General features: G+C 39.7%; 1 protein-coding gene across 3 annotated transcripts in view; it reads left to right on the forward strand.

The window, feature by feature from the left end:
* Positions 1–17,310, forward strand: part of COL4A2 (collagen type IV alpha 2 chain) — a 141,992-nt gene that overhangs the window by 104,790 nt on the left and 19,892 nt on the right. For all 3 annotated transcript variants that reach the window (XM_041418017.1, XM_041418015.1, XM_041418016.1), the window contains exons 18-30: positions 192–258; positions 1,761–1,862; positions 2,265–2,420; positions 3,027–3,119; positions 3,425–3,591; positions 6,641–6,713; positions 6,802–6,908; positions 8,040–8,241; positions 9,007–9,066; positions 9,824–9,886; positions 13,228–13,335; positions 14,501–14,722; positions 16,872–17,033. In XM_041418017.1, coding sequence (XP_041273951.1) covers positions 192–258; positions 1,761–1,862; positions 2,265–2,420; positions 3,027–3,119; positions 3,425–3,591; positions 6,641–6,713; positions 6,802–6,908; positions 8,040–8,241; positions 9,007–9,066; positions 9,824–9,886; positions 13,228–13,335; positions 14,501–14,722; positions 16,872–17,033 — 1,582 coding nt within the window. The remainder of the gene's footprint in view (positions 1–191; positions 259–1,760; positions 1,863–2,264; positions 2,421–3,026; positions 3,120–3,424; positions 3,592–6,640; positions 6,714–6,801; positions 6,909–8,039; positions 8,242–9,006; positions 9,067–9,823; positions 9,887–13,227; positions 13,336–14,500; positions 14,723–16,871; positions 17,034–17,310) is intronic.

Consider the following 17,310-nt stretch of genomic DNA (forward strand, 5'->3'; position numbering starts at 1 on the left):
GCAATTGTGTCTGTTGTCATTGTAGAACCAGTTATGTGGTTTGTTAATTTGATATCTTTGAGATTTCTTAAATAGTATGTCAGTGCCTTTGGGAGTTTGGGGGTTTGTGTTTCCTGGGGATACCTTTTCATTTTAAAAGAAATGTTCTATAACAATGTGCTTGGGTGTGATACTTCAACTTCTGTTGACAGGGGGAGCCTGGCGAGATGGGTCCTCCAGGGCCAGATTCTTATTTTCCTTCCCGCATCCCAAGGAAAGGTACATCTTCTTTGCTCAGACTGTTTATCTTTGTTGTTTTACTACCTTCTGCATAGATCAAAAGCATGACATTCTAAGAATTCAACTCCTAAAAAAAACGTGTTTGCTAAAGTGTTCTAGAAGCTGTAATTGCCTTCCAAGAGAGTGCCCTAATCACCTTCTTGCAGGCAGGTGGTTTCTTTGTCTCTCCTGCTGAGCTGGACTGCTGTACAAAAGGCTTCCATGCATGCCTGTATCCACAGAGAAGAAGCAAGCAAAAAAGCATGTGACTTTGTTGTCCAGTGAAAGGAAGAATGGGAGTCTGTCTTCTGTGTCCTGTTTGAGACTTTGGATAAAGCACAGTAGTGGCAACACAGCAGAGAGCATTGTTATAATCTAATAGAAAGACAGAAAGAAAGAACGAAAGAGGAAAGAAAGAAAGAAAGAAAGAGAGAAAGAAAGAGAGAAAGAGAGAAAGAGAGAAAGAGAGAAAGAAAGAAAGAAAGAAAGAAAGAAAGAAAGAAAGAAAGAAAGAAAGAAAGAAAGAAAGAAAGAAAGAAAGAAAGAAAGAAAGAAAGAAAGAAAAGAGAGAAAGAAAGAGAGAAAGAAAGAGAGAAAGAAAGAAAGAAAGAAAGAAAGAAAGAAAAAGAAAGAAAGAGAAAAAGAAACTCACACATTAAAAATGCCTTGAGGAATATAAGAGTATTTTTTTTTCCTTTTCAAAACTGACAAATTTCCATTGCGATCTTTTCACTAAGCTTGTAGCACCCAGTGCCAGCTGTTCTGCAGAGCTGTGGTGGCTCTGCATGGCTAGACTAGAAACACATAAAAGGTGATAGCAGTTTGCCAAGGCCAAAACTACTCAAGGGAAGTTGCCAGCAAACAGCAAGAGTGATCACATGCCATTTCTTTGGCCTTTGTCCTCATACCACGGAGTTTACCAGTCTTGTTGAAAGCCAGAGAGACTAGCAGTGAATGGTTCCCTTCCTCCCAGAGAAAGGGGGCAAGGGGCCCAAAACATTGGTGAAATCACCCCAAATACCCTGCCAACCTTTTAGAAGCAGGAGGGACTTTGTAGAGAGAGAAAGAAGCAGGCAGAGGGCTGAAGACACCACATGTCCTTTTCTATCACTGATCTTTGACAAGAGCATGATAATTTCTGCAGGTAGTAGCTGGGCTGGGCCCAGATGCTTTTGGTAGTGGGAAGCAAAGGAAAGCTCACATCTCACACATCTGTTACAGCAGAAACTTCCTGTAGGAAAAAGAGGGGCTCTCCTCAGAAAGCTGCTCTTCTGTGCTTCCCAGGAGCAATGTAGCTCTAGCTGCATATTAGTAAAAGGTGAAATATCCTGTCCTGCTTCCTGGGCTTGGTGGCTCCACGCTATTCCTGTCAGTCTAAAGCTATGTTTTAGAAACTGTTGTAAACTCTACTATTCCAAAGCACTTGAAGATTTTAATATTTGCTTCTTTACAAAGAGCAGCATCACACTAACATGTTTTGTGGAATCGGGGGTGTCTTTCAGGTGCAAGAGGTGATCCAGGTTTCCCAGGTGTTTCTGGACTCCCAGGAGACCGAGGAGATGAGGGAGATCGTGGATTGCCTGGTCTTCCTGGATTTTCTGATGGTAATACCCCAGCTTTACATGTTCTAACAGCTTAACTTTATAGGGAATTTGACTGATACAGGGTCACAGTGGGGAAAATCTTTATGGTGATCATGTGATACACAGTGCAGAGTAGTAGATAATAACTGGGGGGAAAAAGAATGAGAAGAGCACTTTCCTTTGGACCAGTGGGACTCTTGCAAAACTACTGAAATAGAGATGATGACAGAGTCTTGTTTCTGTAACTGTTACTGATTTGCTCAAGTGAAAAGTGCAGTTACCATTTTTGCTCCATGCTAAGTATGTCCATTTTTCCTTGCTTGTTACACGCAATTGTATGAACTTTCTCTTCTGTTACATCACAGCTCTTTGGGCAGCACTGTTAAGAAATTGCTTTGAACTTCTTCCCTGGTTCTGTTTCAGCGGATGCGGATAAGCCAGGCTTACCCGGAGAAATGGGACCAAAAGGTGAAAAGGGTGAAATAGGATCTCCTGCTTATTTTGCGGGACCGCCTGGGCTTCCGGGTAAGGATGGCTTACCTGGAATTCGTGGTCCACCTGGTCCTGTTGGAGCACCTGGTAAGTACTAAAACAGAGATGATGAGAACTCCCAAGAACATCTTTGGTTATTTTAAAGTCAGCTGCTGGCAGGCCAAAGTGAGACGTTGACAGAATGAAATGAAATGAAATGAAATGAAATGAAATGAAATGAAATGAAATGAAATGAAATGAAATGAAATGAAAATTAAATGAGAGGTGGGGAGGACACACAGAGAAGTCGTGTACATTCATCAGTGAGAAAAGGTTTGTGTGATTCTTAGACAGTCCTGGAAACATTTGAAAGGATGGAGAAAAGGATCTGCAGGAGGTGATCCAGAGCAGGCTATATGTGCTAATGCAGAGTAGGTTGGGCTGAGAGGAGGAATTCAGTGTTAGAGAGAGCAAAGAATGGTGAGGATTGTCTACCACAACAGATGGAAGTTACTGAGAATGAGTGTGAGAAGCTGTCAGAAAACAGAGAGAGGAAGGGAGAAGGGAATACATCACAGGAGGCTGGGTTAGACAGGAAGTGACCTTAGGGGAAACAGAGGAAAATGTGTTGCAGCTCAAAGACATAGGAATGAAAGAGAAAAAGAGTAAATCTACAGTAGATTAATTTATATTTTTATTAAATTAAACGTTTAGGTCCTCTCTTTGGATTAAAAGGACGAGAGGGAACACCAGGTAGATTTGGTACACAAGGTTTCCCTGGGCCAAGAGGACGAAAAGGACCTAAAGGTAGGTTATAATAGATAACTCAATAGATGATCTGCTGTCATGCATTATGTAAAGCCCCAGTGTGTTCTGTCTGGGTTTATTGAGCTATAACATGCATGAGGACTGATGAATTTGATCTGGGGCTAACATGACAAACAAACGCTGTGTTGGATTCTTGTCAAAAAAAAAAAAAAAAAGGAGTCATTTTCTCAAGTATTTGAGAAACTACTCAAATATTCTCAAGTGTATATATAAGATGGATACAGCTCCACATCTATTTGTTGCTGATAGAGCTTTCTTTCTTCTCATTCCAATTTTTTCCTTAGGTGAAGAAGGGGATTGCACTAAATGCCTTTTGGGTGAGGAACTCAGAAGGGGCTCTACTGGCCCCCGTGGTCCTCCTGGCTTTCCAGGAACCCCTGGCCAGCCTGGAAGGAAAGGAGAACCTGGTGATCAAGGACCACATGGTCTTCCTGGCTACCCTGGAGCAAAAGTGAGATCGCTGGCTTTTTTATTGCTTGGTTTTATATGCGCTAGTATTATATTCCAGTTTTATATGAAAAAAATCCAAAACCTCAAGCTATTCTCCATGGAAAAATGATGAAAAGTATTTTCTCCTTCCTTCCTTCCTTCCTTCCTTCCTTCCTTCCTTCCCTCCTTCCTTCCCTCCTGCCCTCCTTCCTTCCCACAACATACGGAAGGCCAAAAATTGCTAGAATAGAAGGTGCAAATAAGAAATTTTGGGGAGAGTGAAAGATTTCCCCATAAACCGAAGTCCGCCTTCTATCTGAAGAAAGCAGAACCCTTTCAAGATGCTGTATTGAGTGTGATCTGACCATCTCGAAGGGAAACAACTCCAGTAGTAACCTAAGGTTGTTGCTTACAGGATGCACGTGTTAAAATGATAAAATGTAAGGTTCTTGTTTATAATACAGTCTTTCTAAAAAACACTGTTCAATAACACGGAGGAAAGGGCCCATAACAGCTTGTTTGTTGATGATACATAGAGGTGCTGTACTATGTGGTGTGCTGAGTGCATCATGGGTCCTCACAAGCAGAACTGGCTTCAGTCCATCACATCTCTCAAGATTTTAGAATAAATCCTTTGTAATGCTGACCCAAAAGCTGATTTTGTGTATCAAAGAATTGTAGAATGCTTTTGGTTGGAAGGGACTTTAACATCACCCAGTTCCAAACCCCTGCCATGGGATGGAACATCCTCCACTAGACCAGGTTGCTCCCCATCCAAGTGTTCTTGGCAGAGAACATTTCCAGAGCTGGGGTGTCCACAACTCTTCTGGGTCTGTGTACCTGCTTCAGTGCCCCACCACCCTTACAGTAAAGAATTTCTTCCTAATATCTAGTCTAAACCTACTGTCTTTCAGTTTAAAACCATTCCTCTTTTCCTGTCACTACATACCATTATAAAGTCCAAAGATGTCAGAGCAAATATGTTTTCAGTTAGTACTTTAGCCTATTCTGAACATCAGAAAAACCAAGCTCACTCACAATTATCTAAAGTTTGGGATTTTTCGAATTAACATTAAACTTTGGCTTTATTATCGTTGTATTTAAAAAAGCAGAAAAGGTAGATTTTTTTTTCAAAAATTCAAAATACTTTAATAAAAATCTGTACTTTCTAAGAGTCATGAAAAAATTGACAGAAATATTTCCAAAACTATAATATTGATAGTTTGGTTAAAACTTTGTAATTTCTACAAGGCTGTTTTGCTTTTGAGATTCTTTGTCCTAGAATTTAAGTTACTGTAGAACAGAGAGAAGTATAAACACGTACAGACATAGCTCAGCAAATTCAAAAAGTAAAACAATGTAGCTAATATATTCTTGGTCCATATTCTGGGGCAAAAAGCACTCCATAATTCTTTAAGCATGTTCAACAAGCTACATACGTGGATGATAACTATAATTAATCTTGATGAGCTCTGTGTCAGTTTAATGAAAATGAAGTTTTATCCCAAGCAAAGGGATTTCTTTTTCTGTGGAGCAAGAGAAATTAGAATCAGCTGTAAAATATTTTGAAAATACCTCTGAGCTAAATTTTATTATACATAACAACTAAATCTTGAGAAACAAAAATAGCAATGTGAAGATCATGCTATTAGTGCAGTGTTAATGCAGTAATTCAGCATTATTTTAAGTCCTTGAGATTTATTTTATCAATGTCCAAAAGCAACAACTTTACCATGGAGTACAGATTGGCTTCAGTCACATTAAAATGAAGTTTTCAAATATGTCCCAGGTAAAGCAGAATGCTTATAATCAAAACTAATCTCACTCTTTTGACTAATAGAAGTGCAAGCCTGCATTGGTGTGGTGACCTGCAGCTGAGATACAGTTTTTATACATGCTTTTCACCCAGAATATCAATAAAATACAGTGGTGCCAAAGACACACTTTTAAATAATATCTGGCACAGGAGTATTTTAAACAAAAAATTATTTTATCGGGTGCATCCCTTTCATTCAGTGTCTGCCCTGGAATTCCATAAGAGTTGGCTGAGGAAAACCTGACATGCACAGCTTATTTTTACTGAGCATGAGTGTAATTATTCAGAACTAAAGCTAACTGGCATAAAACAATCACTAGTAAATGGTTCCATAACCTCTGGGCCTTGGCAGCTACCATGGATATGGATTTGGCTCTGTGATTGCAAGGCTCTTGGCCAACAGCTAGAAATTTCACTTTTAGATGGGATGTTCAGGAAGAGGTTTCAGTATTGTGCTAAGGAATCAAGAATGCCAGAAACTGGTCTTCAGCTCACCACAGTTTGTCTTTGCAAGAGAGAAGGTTTCCCTCCTTGGAGATTTCCAGTGCATGGCTAGGCAAGGCCCTGGGCAACCTGCTCTATCTCCAAGTGCTGGGCTGGGCCAGAGACCTCCAGCCCTTCCTTCTAACCAAAGCCTTCCCACAGGTCTGTGATGTGATTAAGCGATTTGATCACTTAATCCCTCTGTACCCAAGTGCTTGTCTGTAAATGAAGGTGGTGCTGCTTTTCAGCCCCAGAATAGTGCTGTGAATCACAATCCACTGCCAGCTGTGAGCTTGTTCTGCGTGGGAGTGGTGCACGGGAGGAATTGCATGTCAGTAGAGCCCTAAGGTTTTTCCCAAGGTAGCAAAGAGTTGCTTGGGGCATTTTCTTTAGTAGCTAACATTGATTAATTCACCATGTTTTCTCCAGTGCAGTTCTGCAGCAGCAGTCCTGCAGAACTCCAGAGCAGTCCTGCAGTCACCTGCAGGACTCTAGCTCATGGAAAGCCACAGGTGTCCCAATCCATCCTCATGCAGATCTCCTCTACCATGCCATAGAGACCTTGGTCCTAGTTAGAACGTATTAATAAAGGTTCTGCACAAGAATGGGATTACTGAAGAGGAAATTATTCATGGAAAGTAACAGGAAAGCAGTAAAATTTAAGGAGGCTTTTTTTTTTGTTTAAGCAGGACAGTAGAAATGCAAATCTTGTTATTTGTTTCTTAAGCAGTTCTGATCTGTTTTCTATTTTTTTTAATGTATGTAACACCAGGGATTTTCGGGTCCAGCTGGATTTCCTGGACGGAAAGGAGAAAAAGGAGACTCTTTACACATAACTACTAAAGGTAGAGTGAAAATTCTTACCACATGTATTTTTCCTATTATTTATAGTATTAATGAAAAATTGGTCTCACAATGGAATGTCTTCTTTAGGCACCAAAGGAATCCAAGGAGATCCTGGGCTGCCTGGAATCAGAGGTGAAGATGGTTTCCCAGGCAGAGATGGATTAGACGGTTTACCAGGACAGCCTGGCCTTCCAGTAAGCAACAAATACAGCAAATACACCAGAACCTGTTACTAATGCACTTAATTCTGAGGAGTTATGATCACCAGCCTGTCCTTCTTTCACAGATAATGATGCAAAACTAGGCTGGGTTTGCTGGTTAGTGATAAGTTAAGCATCAGGTTTACTCTCAGGGTTTTCAGAAAAATCTTTCACTTTTATTTCCATTTTACTTAGACAAGTGGTAGTGTATGGTTTATTTGTGACTCCTTCTAGTATAGTCTGAGATTCTTTGTGACTGAATTTCAATAGCTTTGGTACAACTGTGTTGAAGAAAAGCAAAATTTACTACAATTTTATGTTCTTAAAATGTACATTGTGTCATCATATTGCTTGATAACAACTCACCTAACTAGCTGTAGCTATCTAGAAATTAGACATGTAGTCTTTGTTCATTTTCTATTTAATTTCTATTCATTTTCTAAAAATATTAATTTTGCCTTCCTTCTGTAGGCAAAATTAAATATCTTCCAAGAAGAATCCCTGTGGCCCATCATAAATGATGTTTTGAACCACTGGGACATTCAAATATCATATTTGAAGATGGGCATGAGCTGTACTATACACTCTAGACCACAGTACTTTTCCTAACAATGAAGATGGTACTTTATATTGCTTCTGAAGATAGAAAAGCATTCTCTAATGTTTGTAAAATGTTGATTCAGTAGTGTAGAAATATCACTGGGAGTGCAGACAGAGAAAAAATCTTTTGGGTGCATTTTTATGCCAGCTTCTCTCAGAAGTAAATGCCACAATGGAACATCTCTAGCAATGCATTTTGTCTCCCCAAATCAACTTAGAGCTTTTCAGGAAGGACCAGGAGCCCCTCCATAACAGTGACTCATATTGCCCAAGTGCTTTTCATGGGCCAACATTTTTAGGGTAATGTTCCCTCAAGGAACATTTCTCTCATGCCCTTACTGCCATGTGCTCTACATTAAAGTCAGGTTATTTCAAAAATACTTTACTTTCAATGTTGATTTAAAGAGCTGGGATGCAAGTCTTGAGAAATTACTGCCTATAAGATGTTGTTCATGAGAGCAGTTCAACTGTTTGAGTTGTTTGTCAGCAAAGCCAGGAGTGACCACCTCTGTTCACTTCCCACAGGGTGATGCTATCAGAGGTTTCCCTGGTGATCCTGGTTATCCAGGTGAATTAGGCCCAAAGGGCTTTCCAGGAGAAGCAGGTCTGCCAGGTGAAGGATTTCCTGGTCCAAAAGGCTTCCGGGGTCCTCCAGGTGACCAAGGACAAGCTGGAAGCCCAGGATCTCCAGGTCTGCCTGGTCTGCCAGGAGAGCCTGGCCAAATAGGTAAGAGACACCACTCTGTCCTACGTGAGAGCCGTGGGAGATCAGCACTGAGCTGTGTGCAGCATTTATCCAGCACACTGTTGAAAAGGGATAGCTTGGTGGGGGTTATGTGGGGTAAAAGGAAATGCTGGTATTGTCCAGAAATCTTAAAAAATTAGATACTTCAGAAGTCCCAGTAGTTTCACATCAGGTTTTGAAATAACATGAATTAATGTGTTAGTGCCAGCAAGTAACATTTTTCAGGTTTCAAGCAGTTGGAGGCAATGGAGCAATGTCCTGCCATTGGAAATCCCACAGGTGGTTTTCTCTGATTTTTCCCATCCAATATAATCTTTTAATTGACCAAAGAACATCATATTTCCACCCTTCAGAGCTCCTCATAACATTTCTGCAGCTTTTCAAGTCCCTTCCAAGTTTAGCAATGCCAGGGCTGCATTCAGAAGAGCTCAAGCTCAGAGATTTATTCCTCCACTTTGAGAAGACTGGCAGAATATTCAAGCTAAAGAAGCACATGTCAACCTTACACAGTGCATGGGACAGCCTCCTAACATGGACAGGATAGGTTTTAGACCTGGATCTAATCAATGTGTGGATAATGTTCAGTATGTTACAGCAAATAATTTGTGTGGTATGTATGCATAATAGATAAGAGAATACAGTATTTGCTGATTTCATAGGCATTTTTGTTAGAATTGAGAACATTTTTGTCTTTTTGCATTTTTCTCTTTTAGATAATAACTGTGTTTTCTAATTCTTTGCTCACAGACTGTGGGCAGGTCATTGAAGACTTTCCTAGAGGTGATGCAACTGAACCAATATGGTCAGGTACTGTACATACAAATGGATTGAATATCTTTTTAGTATTATGCTGCTTTTATGGGTTGATGCTTTCTTCTGATGACTGCTTTGGATGGTCTTGGTTGTAAACTATTTTAACTTCAGGTCACAAATAATTATGCATATACTCTATGTAGCTCTAAACTAAATTAATCAAATTTAACATTTTCTAAAATTATTGCACTTTTGACTCTACAGTTCAGAGATTCTTTATTTCATCACTCCTGAGTGTTTATTGTATGATTACTGTGCAATCTATAAAAACAGTACCAGAAATTAGGTGCCCAAGAAAAATTCAGCAACTTTTTTAGAAGAACTTTGAGTGAAGATTTTCAGTGCAATGTGACATATAAGAAAAAACCCTTTGATTTTTACAAAAATTAACTTGATTGCTTCATGGGTATAAACCACCCATAGGGAAACAAAACATTTCTCTTATTCTGAAAAATACAGTCGGCTGGACTGCCCTTCCATGCTGGTCCAACTGGACCTGCCTCCATAACTCTTGTAAAATAGGCAGAAGAGCAGCTCTTGGGGTGGAGATCAGCTTGAGTGCTCCCCTGAAAATGCCACACACAGACAATTTTTTTTTTCAATGAAGAATAAAATATCTTTTCAAATTAGGACTTTTCTTGTTCATTTTCTTCACCTGTTTTAATGAAATTGTCTTAACTGCAGGCCCAGAGACATGGAGAGACAGTGTAGGAGCACGTTTAGTGTGACTAACTCAAGTTTTTGTTTGCAGGTGCAGGCTGTGTAAGGCCACCAAAGGGATCCCAAGGAAAGCCAGGAGTGCCAGGAGCCACAGGTAATGCTTAGCCTTTACCCATATTGGGTTTCCCATATACACTGCATTTGAAGGGTATCTTGCCATATCAATTATAAATGAGCTTTAGCAAACAAAATGGGGGACCTGTGGACAGTTTAGTCAGAGAGAGAAAGCCAGATAAACTTTCCCAGGAATTGTTCTGGGGAGTTTTGAGAAGGCTGAGAGAAAGAATTAAAACAATCTTGCAGCTGGTGTTTTGAACAGTTGTTTTCTCATAAGATGTTTACCAAAGAGTGTCTTCTTAATTAGCCGATGGTGTGACGGGGTGTTGGTTAAATGACCAGTCAGGTCCACCTGTATTGGAACAGTGTATAAAAGAATGGGTTTCTAACAAACTCAGATTAGCCTTCTGAAGAGACCTAGAGTCTATATGTCACCTCACCCCTGTTCCTGACTCAGCAGTGACACACCTCCTTCCAAGAGGAAGAGGAGGTGAGGACAGAGCCTGAGGGACTGTGTGAGATGGAATTGAAACCCATGGGCAGGGTGTGGTGGGTGGTCATAATGACTGACCTTGAAGAGGGAATGTCTGACCAGCACTGATAGTTCCTATAAACTTAAGTACTCCCAGCCTAAGTAATAAAACTGTTTTTCAATAAATCCTTCTCATCACCAGCTGTAAAGACACTGACAAAAAACATAGCTGGGTCCTTCAGATTTTGGGAAATGTAAAATTCTTGATCATCTGTTTCTGTGCCCCTGTGCTTTAGCCAAGTCTAGAGATCTGGGGTATAAATTTTAAGGTCAAGCTCTTTATTTTTTTTTTTCAGTGCAAGGTTTATTATGACATACGTAGATTGATTAATTGATTTATCATAGATTAATTCATCTTAAAAGGAAAAATTTTATCTCTGTTGAAAGATTACCTGTGTTTCCCTAGTCCTAGTGCCTAAGTTTGTTGCTGGGATCACGGCTTCTTGTTTTCTTTGCAGTATTTGTAGTTTTTTGTCTGAATATGATTTGTTTATTCTTTCATTCATATGAGCTTGAAAGTTTTTTTCATTGAGTACAGTCAGATTTAACTCCCAGCTGTAAGACTGCTGTAACACAAGTGATGCTGTTTCATGTGTTTCACATTTTGCATTCTTGGTTAGCTCTTTAACAGATCTTTCTCTGCCTTTGTTAGCTTACATGCTTTAGTAATTTTAAGACTTGTTTTTTTAAGACTTGTTTTTCATCCTCTCTTCAAAACGTGGGAAGGGCCCCTTGCAGAGCCCAGTGCAGAACTCTGTTCGTAGCTGCCTTTCAATCAGTTCCAGAGACAGTTCTGGAACCAGAAGCCTCGGACGAAAAGAACACATTTTCACAGCTTCTTTTGGCCATAGTTGTGTCAATTGAGTTGTCTGGAGCATCATTCCAACCCACATTCGTCAGACCAACACAAGAGCACCAGCACCTCCTTTACACCATTTTCATTGTCTGCTTAGAGTGATGTGGTTTGTCCACGAGATTTCCCACCTTCTGTCCAGCCAGCAAGGGGCTCCTCTGCAGGCAGTCAAGTCTCTCGGTGTCCTAGGTGCTACTGGCATATGGTGTATCAAGCAAGGAGTTGTCTTTATAGCCTGCCACCCTCATGTCCTTGTGTTCCTTTGAAATTCCTGGCAACACACACAAACATCTTGGCTATTCAGGAGTCTCAAAGTCTACACGATTGCTGTTGAATAAAATTTTTTAGCTGTTTTCTGTCTCAAACAACTAAAATATTTGCAAACCAAACATTACATTGCCAAAATAAAAACTTTTTTCATGCTGCTGTTTGGCACAACATGTTATCACCAGCTAACATCATGTATTGACTTACTGAAATATGTGGTAAGCAGTGGATGTATTCTCCCTCCTTACTCTCACATGACTTATTAATTAGTCCAATACTGAACAGAATTAATGAAAGCCAGTTATTGCAGATGGGAAACAAGACCAAGATGTCATTTGGGTAAGAGCCACATGGGAGTTTTCATTGAGACCTCAAAGCCTAAGATTTTCCTTTTGATTTCTTTCTGATAAGTTATTTTTCATATAAGGGAGAGAAAAAATAGTCCTGTACAGCACTGAAGAGTCCTGTACAGCACAGTGAAATATTGTGCACACTGCACTGACTGCATCTGCATGTGCACCTTATTTCTCATTTTTTTTAAAATGTTTCCAACTCCGCTTCACAAATGATAGTTAAATCTACAAATAATCATAGTTAAATAATATAAATTTCGGAAAACTAAAGTGGAAGAAAGTATCAAAATCCAAGTGATATTTCCCTTGGTTTGTCATAGTTAGGGATGGAGAGAAACTTGCTTTCAGTAATGAATAAATGAGTTGTAATTCATGGTGATGCTAAGCAACAACATCTTAAATGTTAAAGCATGTTGTTGAACTTCAAGCCTGAGCTGGGAACTTATAAAGTTCAAAGTGCTGGGGAGCGTAGTGGAACAAAGCATTCTCCAGGAATTATTTTCAAAGAACTTTACCAAAATCTTGATCTTGTAGTACAGTGGATTAACGAGACTCATGTAATAAAACTATTGCATGGAAAAAAACATATAATTTTTGAAACATAACAAAAGGAATCCTACAAAATGCTTGCAGCTTTTGAGATGTTAAAAAACAGTAATATTTGTCCTTACTGAAATGTCAAATACTGCATCACAAGGAAAAGAGGTATCATTTTAGCTGTCAGGAGAAAAATCAGTATGAACAAGAGGTCAGTGCCTGAAGAACTGGCACATCCCTTTTTTTTTTTTCAGGGCACATCCTTTCTTTTACTAGGAAATCTCTAGACCTGTAATGTTACAAATATAGTAAGTAGGCTAGCTAATTTGTATTCATTTTGAGGGATTATTAGATCTAACCTTTAGCCTTACATTTCTGCTTCTTGGTTATCTAAGCTAGTCTGCTCTTGTTCTGTGATCAGTTTAGCAGGGAAGGGAAAATTTTTCTCCTCCTACAGCATCTCATCTGTGCCCGTTTCTGTGAACATTCTTTTTTGACATTGCCTTTTGACCTTAATCTAAAAGCCTTAATTTACAAAATACTGAAAAGCTCCAAAAGTCTGTGAAACTAATTATCGTTACCCTATCATTAGTCTTTAAGTCAGGTTAATCCATGTTTGTAAAAGCAGTTAAGCTAGATTTTTGGTCTGTGTTTTGGGATCTTGAATACTTCTAAAGAGCTACTGTACAGCCCTATTAATTATTTCTTAAAGGCTTCATCTTTGCATCCAGAAACAGATCATGATAATACTTACTACTACCTTTTTTTACATGGTATACACATTTCTGTTTTGTTTGTTCAGATCACACTTTTGTACTTTCTTTTATATAATTTAGGTGCAAAAGGTGCAAGAGGATTCCCAGGTGATCCAGGTCCAATGGGTTTCCCAGGGCTAAATGGTACACGAGGTGATCCAGGTCGGGAAGGATTCCCAGGTCCTCCAGGTATCTTGAAATAATTAGTCATTCTTTATATACTTTTGACCTTTTTACTGAAGTCACATAAACACATATACTTGATTCTAGGTACATTTTCAATTATCTTCCCTTCTACATTGAACCAGTAAGCCATTAGACAAAAATATTACTTTTCAAATCCAGATGTATTTCTTGCAACTTTCATAATGATGAAAAATTTCATAGATGCCAACCTTTTACAATCTGCTTTATTGTTCAAAATTATAAATGTGATTGTAAAAATTAATGAAATTCTTATAAAAAAATTCAATAAGATGTTTTAGATTCCAAGTGCATTTTACTCATAATGATGATGAAGAAATGAAGAAAATAATAATATTAGTACTTCCGTTTAATTCTTTTCAACATTAGTATAAATGAGCCTGTGTGTGTGCCACTGCACACGTGACTCATTCAGTGGCATGCACATGTAAGCTGCAGTGGGTGTGTATGTTCACAAATCATCAATCAGTCCAGCAAGAATTACAGGAATCACCTCCAGAAGCTACCACTTCCCTGTGGCTGACCCAAGTTTATTTGGTCAGAGAAATGGGTAATGAGTTGTTTGGGTTTTTTTTGTCTGTACCCCATTACAGAAGCCATTGATGCGACTTAATTTATGAACTTTCTGGAAAATTTTTTGAGAAATCTGATTTATCAAAGTCCTAAATCCTCACAGATTCTGAAGTGCTGCAAAGTTTCCCAAATCCAGTGCCAGGTGGTGCTTTGCCCTCCAGCAGCACATGGCCTGACAGCATTCTCTGGACTCATCTACAACCTCTATAGTAGCAACAGAGAAAGCAAAAGAAGAGCTGGTGCATGTCCTGGTGCATCCTGATCGCACAACATGGCTCTGTGCAGCATGGGGCAGGACCACGAACCTCTATCTCCCCTGATAAGCTCCACAGAGTGCTCTGATTGCTAAATTAGGGCTCCCATATGGCTCCCAGGCCACAGGGAGCAATCCCCTGCAGTTTTCCGTGCTTTCACCAATGCTTGGGCTTAACTTTCAGTCCAGCTCCAGTTTTCCAGTCCACAAGAAGCCTTTACCTTGTCACTTGTGGTGATGAGGACATCATGTTGGTATATCTAGGATTTGAACTCCAACATTTGTAGTGAACTCTGTGATGCATGGACCCTGTTTTATTTATAGGTTTTACTGGACCCAGGGGAGACAGAGGCCCAAATGGGCTGCCTGGACTGCAGGGACACCCAGGCCTTACAGGGAAATCTGGAGCTCCAGGAGCACCAGGACCGAAGGGCCTTCCTGGTGACGTGTTTGGAGCACCAGCAGGGTCCCGAGGGGATGTCGGCTTCCCTGGCTTCCCAGGGCTGAAAGGTGCACCAGGAGATCAAGGAGTACCAGGAACTAGAGGTAACAGCTTCTTCTAATAAAGAACGTTTTGCCTAAGAGTGTGATACAAATGCAGCCAAATTGTAGGGATGTGAGAGTAGGAAGAGACCATGTTAGGGTGTGTCAGAGGTACTGATGACTTCGCGATCAATTCCCTGTGCCTGATGATCTCCCATTCTTTCCACTTCTGTGTCAGCTGTTGCCAACATGCCTGGCTCCTCTGAACACTTTCTGGAGATCCACTGCTTATGTTCAGCTGTCCTTCACACTGCTCTACATGAAATCAGCTACAGGAGGATAGCAGAGAACCAGACTTTGCTCATCTTTGTCGCTTTCAGATGTACTGCTAGTTTTCTTCAATGGGTTTAAGGGGATGGTGGTGTCGCTGTTATCCTGACTTTTCACTTACATACAGCAATAATACTGAGATTTTTTCCACACCAGAAATGTCTGGGTATTGCTGATGGCTTTGCTGATCAGCACATTGCAGTAGTGCTGAATTTGTAAATTTTAGCTAAGAGGACATAGAGTTAGGTAACTGCTAATAAGCTATTTTACCTTGTCAGGCTTTGGGCACTCACAAATAAGAAAATGTTAATATTATATACTTATTCGTAACTTCAGGGTGTTCATTTTAGTTTGTTATTTCACAGACCATAAAAAGCACCCTAAAATCCCTGCAGAAAATAGAGTTTCTCAACAAAATCTGATTTTTTCATTCTCTGAACTCTGTGAAGGGCTTTTGAAAGCATGTGTGGGAATTTATCATACCCTGCCACACAGTTTCAATTGCATTTGGACCCATAATTAAATTTAGGACTTCTGATTACCCCCTTCTCCTGTGTGGAACTGAGAAAGGAGTAGTAATTGTATGACTACCTCGAAGCAAGGTTTATCACAGGAACTAGTTTTAGATATCATTCTCATGATTTTTTATGAAATTAAATAAAGAAGAGCATCATCTCAGAGTGATTTGAAGTGAGGAGAGCTGGTTTCACTTGAAGTAGAGCCCCAGAGTGAAGGAAAAGGATGAAAGAAACTCTGTGGCTCTTAAAAGTTTGAGAAAAGGCAGAAAATGTCACTAAAACCTCTGAAAAGGGGATGAAATCAAATTTTGTTTGAAAACAAAAAATATGGTGTGACTTTACACCTTCTTTGTAAGCATTTTTGTAGAACAAAGTTTTCAGTAGTTAAAAATACAGTGAAAATAAAAAGCATTACTAGTTTGTCTGTTCTTGATTTATTTTACTGTTCTGACAGAATGGCTCCATGTGAATTTTTCTACAAGTATGATTTTGTTTAATTTTACATTAAATTACTAAGGATTCTTTTATACCACCTTTGCCACTTCACTCAGAATAGCAAACAAAAGCCTGTGTGCTGTTGTTGAGAAAACCCACTTTAAGTGACTGCAGTTATAAAGCTCATTTAACTACAGTCAAGCCAATGGACCTACAGTGATGTAAAACCTGAAGAAAGAGAAGGAGATCTACTTGACCTGGGTTTTAAATGCCATGTACTGTTTGTATTCTCCAAGCTGAATGAAAAACAGGCATTATCTTTTAAAATTTAAAACCCTCTTTACTTGTTTATGGTAGAGTCATAATATTTCAACCTGTGCATGAAGTCAAAATTAGAGCCTTTTTGCTTAGGAATTTGTATCAGTCTTACAGAAATGCCTTGTAACAACCTTATATGAAAATTTCTAAACAATAACACACATCCCACCATCTGTCTTAAATGTTACTTTTCCTGCATATAAAATTTTAGAAAAGATGCATAACATTATTTCAGTGGTTCAGTCAGCTGCTTGATTCAGTTCTTACTAAGATATATGTGACAGGGAGATCAGGATTATCAGAATTATTGGGATTAAAATAGAAAGATTTGGATTAAAACTGAAAGAGACATGCATGTATATCCACATGGTGCCAGATTGTTACCATTCATTTGAAAGAGTCAATCAACCTATCTGATGCAAATATTGAGATAATTGCTGGTAACATCAATTATTTTAAATCTAAAGACCAGTCCTTTAATTTGTTTTTTCTGTTCTCACTGAGTTTTCAAAGGAAAAACACACCCTGGAAGCCTAGGGTGTACACAGAAGAAATATATAAACATGTTCTCTACATATGATGCTCTCTAATGCATAATTTTGGTCTTTTAGGAGCGGATGGTAGCCCAGGTTTGCCAGGACCCAAAGGAGATCCAGGGCCACAAGGTCTCCCTGGTTTGATGGGATTACCAGGAACACCAGGAGCACATGGATTCCCAGGTCCACCAGGAAACCGTGGGCCAGATGGTGGCCCTGGCTCCCAAGGACCTCTCGGTGAGGAAGTAACGCAGCCCTGTCATTCCTCTTGCCACATTCCTCTGTGGCAGGGCAACTGTAAGGTTTCCACAGCAGACAGTCAAGTTTGGGGATGATCTTCACAGGCAGAGCTGTTGCTTTTCTTGCTGTAGCCACCTACCAAGTCAGCTCAGAGCTGGCTGCTGGCAGACTGAAAAAAGGAAGCCCCCAAATGAGTGTAGGCCTAAGGAAAAAGGGGCTTAATTCTTAAATTAAAGGGGAGGGGAAGGTCCTGTTGCAAGTGGGTGTGGAACCA

This window comes from Onychostruthus taczanowskii, unplaced genomic scaffold (assembly GCF_017590055.1).
Source record: "Onychostruthus taczanowskii isolate IOZ18803 unplaced genomic scaffold, ASM1759005v1 scaffold58, whole genome shotgun sequence".
NCBI classification, from domain to species: domain Eukaryota; kingdom Metazoa; phylum Chordata; class Aves; order Passeriformes; family Passeridae; genus Onychostruthus; species Onychostruthus taczanowskii.